This window comes from Cupressus sempervirens, chromosome 9, assembly GCF_028749045.1.
Source record: "Cupressus sempervirens isolate cs-2001-9-10 chromosome 9, ASM2874904v1, whole genome shotgun sequence".
NCBI lineage: Eukaryota > Viridiplantae > Streptophyta > Pinopsida > Cupressales > Cupressaceae > Cupressus > Cupressus sempervirens.
Genome location: NC_143126.1, coordinates 656,714,311 through 656,724,913, shown reverse-complemented (window position 1 = coordinate 656,724,913; position 10,603 = coordinate 656,714,311). Strand labels below are relative to the sequence as shown.

Here is a 10,603-nt window from a genome sequence, read left to right as displayed (position 1 = left end):
AATCATAAATTTACAATGATGGTCCAGAATCAATTAAAATTGGTTACATTGAAAGAAAGGCAAAAATTGACCCAAGTCTCACAAAAAATTGCAAACAAAGAATGAATTAAGTCTAAAAATCTTACGCTTTCATACCATCACTTTTTAATTTGATCCAAAGTAACAAATTATAATGATCTACGTGATACAAATTGTATTCAAAATATAACTCGACCTTCCAAATTAAAATATATATTTTCAATTATATACAATTTATAATACAAAATTAGATAATAGTAAACAAAAATTGTTTAGATCTATATTAATAATCAAGATCGATTAACTTATAAATTCCCTCTATAAAATCAAATCAAACACTCAAATAAATGAAGAATAAACAAATTATAGACCCTAAACATAAATAAACCTTTTAACACCCCAAGCCCCTTCAAAAATATTAGAACTCCATTAATTTTTTTAAAAAATTGTAAAAAAAAAATCTGATGAATAAAAACATAAATGAAAGCCAAAAAGATGCAACTTTTACAAAAGTTATATAAAGTAGAAGTTGAAAAGTTCAACGAACACACTTTCCTCTATAATAATAAAACTCTTTTGAAAAGCCCATTTTGGACTATGAAAGCAAGCTTTCGATAATAAAAAATCTTTATACCCGATGAAAATTTACTTTCGAATAAAAAGAACAAGGATTTCTTCTTTGCATAGTGCATACGACATGCCTTGGCTGTCATCAGATTTATATAGTTATCAATTCAAACTATACTTGTGCTGCCAGGTGTATGCAAATGCTTGCACGGCCAATGCAGTGCCTTAAAATTATCACTGTCAATCAGAGACGTATAACCTCATATAGCTTATTTTAACTAGCACTTCTAAATATCAATGCTGCACCTAGTGGTGTAGGTGTAATATATAAGTTGATAGAAATTTTATTACATTATCAGTTATGCAAAGCGTATTAATAGTTGTTATAATTTATTTTAATTATCTTAATTTCTTTATATAAGAATTTAGCAAGCGAAAAATTGAAAGAGGTCTTTTAAGGAATCTGTTTAGCTAATCAATATGGGAGCTCGAGTGTTAAGGCAGGCTAAGAGCCAAGGGTGAGCTCTTTAAGAACCCTCTCAACTTCACCGATAGATCAATGAACTCGTTAACATTTTAATAATTTTCTTTTTAAAAAATATAAGAAAATTCTTAAACCTATACATTGTAGATTTCATGATAGTTACGAAGGACAACCGAATGAAAGAAAAACAGGCCATTGATATAGATGGCTTAAAGATACAATCTTGACCTAAACTGATTGATATTTTTCCAAAAAACAAGTACTTGAGAGAGGGATCTTGGAGTCCATTCTAGTAGTGTGCCAAGAATTCTTATTGCCCTTTGATTGCATCCAAAGCAAAAGTGGGTCAGGATGGGGCTGTAAGGACTTGCAATAAATATTATTTACAAGTTAGTCAAGTCTCTCCACTGAAGTGGCCTACAGATTTCAAACCAGCTGATTCTGATTTTTTGCCCATACTAATTGACTTTTCCATTAGAGCTCAAGTGGGCTTTGACAATCAAGAACAACATGACATGACCATTTAAAAAGTCTGTCTTTACATGCATTGGAAACCCCATTACATAAAGGATGCCACGTGGAGAGTGCAGGTGGTTTTAGCTTTTTCCCAAGAGATATGAAAAAGTTATATCTACCACTTGTGTTGCAATAAATGTTTGAGCACTGACCCACTTTCTCACTTTCATTATTAGGCCTATTAATTGCAGGCTTAATTGACGTTGCTTGTGCTTTTGTCCCATTCAACTTGTATCTCTCCATTTATTCACTGCCACCTTTCTCTTCCTCGAATGCCACCAAATTACTCATATCTCCTTTACCCTCTCAAATTAATTCCCGCTTGTTCATCCCATGACTTCCCAACAACCCATCTCATTACTTTTCCATTAACCTAATAAACACCCATACCCACTACATGCAATCCACATTATTAACAAGGTAATCCTACAGTTCAGAGGATAAGAGATTTTCATTGCCCCGTACTGTATTTCAGATCTTACAGAGATTGTGTTTCCCCAGGCTTGTACATAAATTGGAATTTGCTTAAGAAAATTTTAAGTTCTTTTCATGAATGTGTATTATATATATATATAGATTGTAAGAGAATGCTTTTACATCAACGTTTCCATTATGATTCTATCAAGATAAAGAAATCCAAAATTCATACATGATCACGTACTATCATCCATTACTCCATTATTAAGATCATGAAATAAAATCTGATCTCTGTTTCTGAATCCAACATTGCAGACACTATAAATCAAGTTTTTAAGTCTCACCCTCCAAATGGCACTGATTAAAAACAAATTTAATGAGATTGATAGTTTCTTTTAACCTAACATAATAGTCTGGTGCTCTACTGCTCTTATTTATTGAGCCTTAATGGATTAATAAATGTAATGAAAATGAGAAAAAACTGATAAACTGTATAGGATTATGAATAAATAGATTTTGCAGTTTTTAACTTCATCGTATTTTTGCACATGTTTTTTGGATTTGATCATTTCAGATCAAATTGCATGGTTCATCGTCATCACACAAATAATAATAGATTATGGAGTTTGATCCGAAGTGTCCAAAGAAAAAATTTCCAAGATTAAAATCCAGGGATCAACCCAGAACATATTTGATTTTAAAATCTTATTAATTTATTTCATGTCAATTGAAGATTCAGCTGCATGGATAAGAAATCTCCTCACAAACAGTTAAGAAATGAAATATCAACTCCGACAGTTTACTAACAAATTCACCATTCCTCTCGAATATGGGAGTTATTTGACAAAGGGTTCCGTGGATTATACTAAAGAGAGATCCGTCTTGTTGGAACTTAAAATGCATAAGAAATTTAGGGGTTTGTTACTACTTAAGCACAAAAATCTAGTTAGATCAGAGTTCATAGGGCAAATAAAATTTTCTAATGAAAGAGCACAAATCATTGTGAACGCATAAAATGACATCCAAAAGAACTTCAGGGTCTTGCACAAAACGACATCCACCTCTGAAATTGCAGTACCTTCAAAAAAAATTTGTCTTAAACAGAAACCTTTACTAAAAGGGAAGCAACTCATTATGAACATAACAGTTTGGCATCCAAAATTTAACGTCAAAATATACACTTCTTTTCCCCAGATATCAACTCAAACTCTTTCAAACAAAAGGCATTCTGAAAAATAGAAAATGCTGATGTCATTTGATATAAGATTGGCACCCAAAAAATGATTTTCCTCTGAATTGCAAAATGAAGAGCAAATTTGGTGTTCGAAAAAGGCTATAAACCTGTAAAAATGATAACAACTATATGTGATTTCAGTAAATAAATGTGTCTATATTCACTTTATAGTTGAAGCTTCATATTCAACTCTTGCATCAATTTGTCTGGATCGCTGTCACTTCTACTCTCATCTTCATCGACCCCTTTGGCAGCTTGTGCTCTATGACTTAATTCAGCAGCCTCGCGGTCCCCTGGTGAGGGAAATCCTGGTGGGACAGGCGGGGCTGAACATACTGGTATTACTGATCTAACGCGTATTCCAGGAGGGGCTACAAAATTGGATCCATTCCTGTTTGAATCTGATATGATCCTTCTAGGGGGAGGAGCTGCGAAGACTGGAACCGCTGACCTAATTGTTACCGGAGAAACATCCAAGGAAGAAACGGGTCTAAGGCACCTTGGACTACTTGAACTAGGGTTTCCATATGGCGTACTTGGGAAGTTGAAATTCTGTGGAGGTTGCTGCATTGAGTATGAAGATCTCGATGTACTATTACTAGACCCAAATGCAGCAAATACATTAGCAACACTGCCCCAGCTCTTATTGTCTCCTCTGGTTGAAGTATCACCTCCGTGTAGCCATTCATCCTCATCCCTCTGATGCTCTTCAAGAGGAAGAGTAACTTCATTAATGGAAGCTCCAACTCTAGTCCTGCTCTGAACTGGTACAACCCTCGATGTAGGCCTATTTACCACCATGGAAGGAGTAGCCCTTGTGTGTAGGTCATGGAAGGAGTCGAAGTTTGTAGTAGCCCTGTTATAAGAGTCCCTTGGGAGAGGTGATAGTGATGAGGATGGCGCTTGAATAGTCTCGTGCTGCTGTGGCTGTTGGCTTCTTTGAGGGAAAATAGATCTAATGAATGGCAATATCTTGGACCCGGTTGGAGCAGGGGCGGGTGGAGGGGGAGGCAACGAAGGCAGTGTAAGAACCCTCTTATGCTGCTGAGGTTGAGAATGATACCTTGGACTTTGCACTGAAACAAGAGAATGTTTGTCTCTCTGAGCTTGGATCCTTCTCCTCTGCTGAAGCTGCTGATGAGATATGCTTCCCGCATCATCTCTACCCCTTAGATTTGAGAGGGCTCTAGCAATGGTGATCTGCTCTTGCTCCCGCTCTTGGTCTTCATCTGTATCCCATGGAGATAAGGATGATGAACTCCCTAGATGCGCCACTGTCCAAAGATCAAACAACATTGAAATCATACCATCCATGCATATCATCTACACTCAGAAATCAGACCATTGAAGCAAACCCCACGCAAAACTCATACGACATTCATGTGCAAATCAAAAGCAACATTTTCTCATAAAAACGAATCTTATGTCACAATTAGCAGTCAGATTCATACCCACAAGGCATAAACATTCGTAAACCAGCTAAATCGGACATATATTCCCAACATTGAAAGAAATATCACTTCCAGAAACCCCAATCTAAGGCAAATGAATGCTACAACGAAAAACATTGCGAATTTGAGTAGCCGTTGTGAAACAACTTATACATACATCAACACCCAGCTATGTAAATATCTCAAATTGGCTTTTCAATGTACTTACATTGCTTGAGAGCAGACCAGGCAGCCATTGCAGCATTCTTTTCCGCTTGCTTCTTAGTCTTGGCGGGCTCGCCCGTGAAGCTTATCCCAGCAAGGTCCACGGTGCAAGTAAAGACTGGAAGATGACCAGGCCCAGACCGGACGGTAGTATACATTGGAAGGCTTAATCCAGCCCTGTGAGTTACTTCTTGCAGCAAATTCTTGTAAACCCCCGTCTCGTCCTATTCAGTCCAACAGAGCCCCAAATATAGTGAATATCGTCATCCTATCTAAAAATACTAATCATAACTGAACCAATCCAGAAAATGTAACCATCAAAACTTACCAAAACTCTGGCAGCGAGAGACCTTGCAGGACCTCTAGTAGCCAAAGCATTGAGTGCGACCTCCGCAGCAGAATGCTCGGCCTGCCGTAGAGTACTACAGTAGTTGGGGCTTTCAAACACTTCGCCATTGAAGTTCACGGTAGCCTTAAATCTAGGCGCATGGTCTGGTCCTTCCCTGATACAAGCATAAGAAGGCAGATTGAAGCAGCTTCTTTGTGCCAGCTCTTGAAGCTGATTCTTATACATAACTGCATCAATACATCCACAAATAACCCTGACCCATTACTAAAAACATAAAAACCCATTACACCCACCATAATTTTCTCCGAAAAAACCACACCCAAATGCAAATCCAACACTTTCACATACCTGGAAGTTCAGTGAGAGAGCTGCAAGTCTAGTTTTTTCCACCCAAAAAACTATGGAGTATACAAGTTTCCATGGCCTAGAGCGACTGCCGATTGCCCAATATATAATTAACCGAGCAAAACCCCATCATCGTCTTCCCCCTCCACCTTCAGCAGGGTCAACCTCGCTCTTTGGCGCACAGACAGATAGCAAATCTTATGCTCGTTCATCTTTTTTAATCACCACAATGCATTGAAATTTCATCAATAGGTTTTTAATTAAATGAGGGCTTTAATGAGGGGAATCGTATTCGTTCATAATTTTTTTTAATTTTGGCTTTAATGAAACTTGCAGGCGTCCTTAATAACACAACATACTATCCTCCATTTTAAAACCAGTAATTAAATCTGGCTTTAACACCATGGTCGTGCACAGGTTACAAGGTCGAATCCCTGCCCCGGCTCGTACTCTATGTAGGAGGTAATTGATGTTATCGGAAGGACTGAACGCCTCTCTTTTTTATTTCATTTGACGGCCGTTTGTGTATTTATTGCCTGGGGCATCGAGATGAGACATCCCCTGTGGATTAGCTCCAGTTTAAATTTTGAAAAGATAGTGTTTTTCCATAGGATGCCCTTGCTTTTAATGCATCTAGAGTCTCTCTACCCTCTTCCATTTTAAAAAAAAATTATGGAAGCAATCCAAAATAAGAAATGTCACCTCTTCATCTGTAATTTACAGAAAAGTGCATTCCCTATGCCACCATGAAACTTCTTGACTGCTTTGGGTTGAATCATGATGAATAATCTTAACATTATCATAATTTAGAGGGGATCTAAGAAGAATTGTATTATTATTATATTTTTAAGGTGTTCAAAGTTCTAAATGTTATCTTAAACAATGATTATTCGTCTTAGGGGAAATAAAATTGTAGATATGTTAATTAGAATCTTATTTTTTAATTATTTGGATTTTTTTTTACTTTTTGAAATTAGATAATCTATTTTTTTAACAATAAATACTTAAAATGGTATTTTGCAACTTGTTTCATTTGGAGATCAATAAATTAAGTGGTCCATTAAGTTGAGTGCATATTTGAAAATGCAATTCAAATATTTGTTAGACAAAACTTCTCTCTTTTCAAATATTATTATTGCAATAAACTTTAGACAACGAAATGTAAAATATTATAATCAGTAGTGACAAATACTTATTGACTAGAACTAATTATCAAATATTTTAATTTGGTGGAAGATGTGTTGTGTACAAATTGGCTTGTTTAACAATATGATCCATGTATCCTTACAAATCCAACCTAATTGCATTGGTGATAAACATCTTTTTTTTAATTACTTGTGTAATGGCTTAAATTTTACACCCTTGTGTAAAAGGCCATTTTCGTGTTCTCCTACTTTACTTAAGACTAAGATATTTGTGATCCTCGTCATTAGCCAACTTATCGCCCACTTCAAGATTCATGTCACTCATCCTAGATGGTTTTAGACAAGTGTGCATCGCAAAAATGTCCATGTGACAAGCTAGTGTTTATGAATCTGTAGACATGTGAGTTATTGTTGGTGCATTATGAACTCTCAACTTGCATTCATAATGCCTTAATGATGGGCTCGGTTGCATAAGATTCCATCTAGATACATTTTAAACCCATCTGTTTCCTTCATTTGGTCTTCTTGGCTACTCACTAGGTCTTCTTGGTGATTTATTCAATCTCTTTTCTATTCTTCTCACACTTCACATACTACTTGGCTCTATATAAGCATCATTTTGTTGCAGGTTTTCTCCATTTTATGATAATTCTTCGAACTCTCACACTCTGACTCTATTTTTTGTGCTTGGGTTCTTCTCTTTTATAGGGAAGCCTCCTCATCTCTCCTTGTGTCTTGAAATCATATTGTTCTTCTCATCTTTTTCTCATTAGTGTTACATTTTTTATCTCTACTAAGTTATCTATCGCCAATTTTATCATGTCTAAATGGTTTTTATGGAAGTGGTGTTGAAAACAATTGGTTAATTGTGTATTGTCTTTGATGTTATACAAAATGTCATATCATTGCCAGTCAGTGAATGTCGAGCTCACTCGAGCGATGAAGATAGTTTCCTATGTCTACCGAGCACTCCAGAGTTTGTCAAGTTCAGACGTCAGTGCCTACCAAGTTCACTCAAGCATCAAAGGAAAGTTTGCAGAAGTTGAGTGTTAACCAAGCTTACTCAATCAATGAAGGAAATGTTGGATGTAACCAGTGTTAACCGAGCTCACTCGGTTACCAAAAGAACTTTGTGAATATGCAGTGTTAACCGAGTTCACTTGGTTAACATAGTAAAATCATTTCTAAGTTAGTGTCTACAGAGGAAGGTTGGCTAACAAAATATTTCCTTGTTTTGGCATATTGAGTTCAATTGATTTAATTATTGGTTCTAGCCAACTGAGGAGATGAATATTAAGTACTATAAGTTCTATTCAAGTCAACTTGACAATGTGTAAGATATAAATATAAGGTCAAGTTGAGAATTGAATGTGTGGAACAAGACAGAAGATTTGAAGATGCTTAGAGCAAGCAAATTAAAAGGATAAGCAAAATATCCTTGTTGAGTTGCAAAGATACATTCGATTAGAAAGGATCAAGTATACAAGCCAGAATTGAGATTTGTAATCAGCAATTCAGTTGCATCAGAAATCAGGTCATTTCATTGTTACTCTCTAACCATTGTAGCATTAATCTAAATCTCTTAATAGAATTGGCTTAACAGTTATTTGTAAATCTTTTAACAAGGTGGCATTTCTATTTGAAGTCTCTTAAAGACCTCCAACAAGGCCACTCCTAACAGGGTGATCAAATCATCTAACAAGGTCACATCTAATAGTGTGTTTTATAACCTTTAACAGGGTTGGCTCCTAATAGGGCTCACTTCAGAAGAGTGAAAAATAGCAACTAGTTATAATTGGTGGTTTTTTTTCAAATTGGGTTTCCACGTTAGATCTTGGTGTCATTTGTGTTCATGCTATTTCTTTTATGTGTATGCAACTAAGTCAAATTTAAGGTTAATCACATTAAGATCAATATATTCAATTATTGCCAAGTTAAAGTTGATTCTCAATATTTTCTAAGTTAGAGCATTTGCTAGTGTAAACCGAGTGCATATGTGTTTATCAAGTAACAACAAAATACAGTTTGATCGGAGTTTATGTTTTGATTTGTATTGACATCTAAGGGATCTAGGATTTATTTTTGTAGTAACTTATTCACCCCTCCCCTCTCAGTTACTCCTCTTATATTTCCAACAATTGGTATCAGAGCTTTTGGTGCTTGCAGAGAAGGTTTTAAGGACCTAAGCTAAAGATTTGGATGTCTTCCAAAAGAGAGATTCTCAAGCTAAACAAAGACAATTTTGCAACATGGCAAGACCTTATGAAGTTGCATTTGGAAACCATCAATGATTCAGGTTTGAAATACTTAAACACTGCTTACACAACTCCTTCTAGTACAATGACTATAGAAGAAATTGTTGAAAAGAAAAATCATAATCATGATGATTGACATAACATCAGCTCTTAACTATGATGAATTTGATGAGGTCAAAGGATGTGCTACTGCTCATGACATGTAGACCAAACTGAAGGATATCTATGGAGGTGATGATAATGTAAAAAGAGCCAAGGCAGAAAGCTTAAGAGGCTAGTTTGATCAGATGAAAATGAGAGACCATGAAAACATTGCAAAATATGTTGAAAGAATCGAAGCCAATGTCAATGCTATCAAAGCCTCTAGAGGAATAGTTAAAGATGTAATAGTGGTAAGCAACATACTCATAACCCTTCCTCATATCTATGTAATTAGAGTGTCTTATTCGAGAGATGAGATGTGATCCAAATAACAAGATAACTTTGGATGCTTTAGTGGGAAGATTGATAGCATTTGAACTAGATAACTATAATAATCATATTCCTAGTTCTAGCAATCTTGAGTCTGCATTTGAAGCCAAGGTATCACTCAAGAAGAAAGCTAAAAGTTCTAAAAGAAAACAATCTGAAAGTGAAGAGGAAGACAATTATGATAGTGATCTTGAAGCCATTGAAGCATTTCTTGCAAGAAGGTATCCCAAAGGAAAAGGAAAGTATAAAGCTAAAATTCATTTAATTTGTTTCTCTTGTGAAGAAGTTAGACACATTGTTGTAAGGTGCCCAAACAGAGAAGACAGAGATGAAAAGAAGTACAAAAAGTTCAAAGGCAAGAAGGATTTCAAGAATTTCAAGGACTACAAGGACAAAGGTGAGAAATCTTATTTTATGGCTAAAGATTCAGATAGTAGTGGAGATGATGAAATGGCATATATTGCTATAAAAGATGAATCTAATGATAAAGGAGATAAAATGGCACTTATCTCCCATGTTAGCTAGAGTGATACATGGATTATTGATAGTGGCTGCTCACATCATATGACTAGTGATAAGACAAAGTTTGAACATATGGAACATTATGATGGTGGAAGTGTGATTGGAAACAATGAACCTTTTTGTGTAACGCCCCGCCAAGGGATCCAAAAGAATTAACCTAAAGTTTCACTAAGTTTGCTAAACATTTTTTTTTTTTTTTTTAAAATAAGAAAGTATGACATACACATCAAACACCTAGTAGCGGAAGCAATAACATGTAATCACCGACAAACATACATTGCAAGTTACATTTCTTAAAGATCCCAAGACGTTGAGTCACGTTTAAATTTAATTAAATCTAAGTCTAACAACTATCACATACATATGAAAGAATAATCAGAAAGTCCCATGTCCATAATATACATTTGTTCTGAATGCCTCTCGGCAAATTAATTCGGAATGCTCAAGCATCCACTGTACAAGTCACAGGGTATGAAAGGCTTAAAAGAATATACATATGTAAAGATCAAGATACAACATCCTCAAATCCATGATACAAAGTACAGTAAAAATATATGAAACTATTCACCATACATGATACATCCATACATCCATAATGATAAAACATCTATCATAAAATCTAACC

The 10,603-nt window shown here is 35.5% G+C and overlaps 1 protein-coding gene across 2 annotated transcripts; it reads right to left on the bottom strand.

Annotated features, from left to right (window-relative positions):
* Nucleotides 1-3,268: 3,268 nt before the first annotated feature.
* LOC149540444 (uncharacterized) lies at nt 3,269-6,388 on the bottom strand. Of its 2 annotated transcripts, none has more exons than XM_089801547.1 (4): nt 5,589-6,388; nt 5,220-5,467; nt 4,896-5,115; nt 3,269-4,510 (listed from the first exon to the last, which is right to left on the bottom strand). In XM_089801547.1, the coding sequence occupies exons 2-4, from the start codon at nt 5,463-5,465 to the stop codon at nt 3,402-3,404; spliced, it is 1,575 nt and encodes a 524-aa protein (XP_089657673.1). In that variant the 5' UTR covers nt 5,466-5,467; nt 5,589-6,388; the 3' UTR covers nt 3,269-3,401. The 2 variants fall into 2 exon arrangements, with proteins under 2 accessions (XP_089657673.1, XP_089657674.1); XM_089801548.1 differs by having other exon boundaries at nt 5,220-5,394; nt 5,589-6,181.
* Nucleotides 6,389-10,603: the final 4,215 nt, after the last annotated feature.

Excerpts from the sequence above, each read along its gene's own strand:
- LOC149540444 (XM_089801547.1), bottom strand. The coding sequence starts at position 5,465 with ATGTATAAGAATCAGCTTCAAGAGCTGGCACAAAGAAGCTGCTTCAAT. Across the intron at positions 5,116-5,219 it reads CTCTCGCTGCCAGAGTTTTG|GACGAGACGGGGGTTTACAA; the intron begins GTAAGTTTTGAT and ends TGGACTGAATAG. Across the intron at positions 4,511-4,895 it reads CTGGTCTGCTCTCAAGCAAT|TGGCGCATCTAGGGAGTTCA; the intron begins GTAAGTACATTG and ends ATCTTTGGACAG.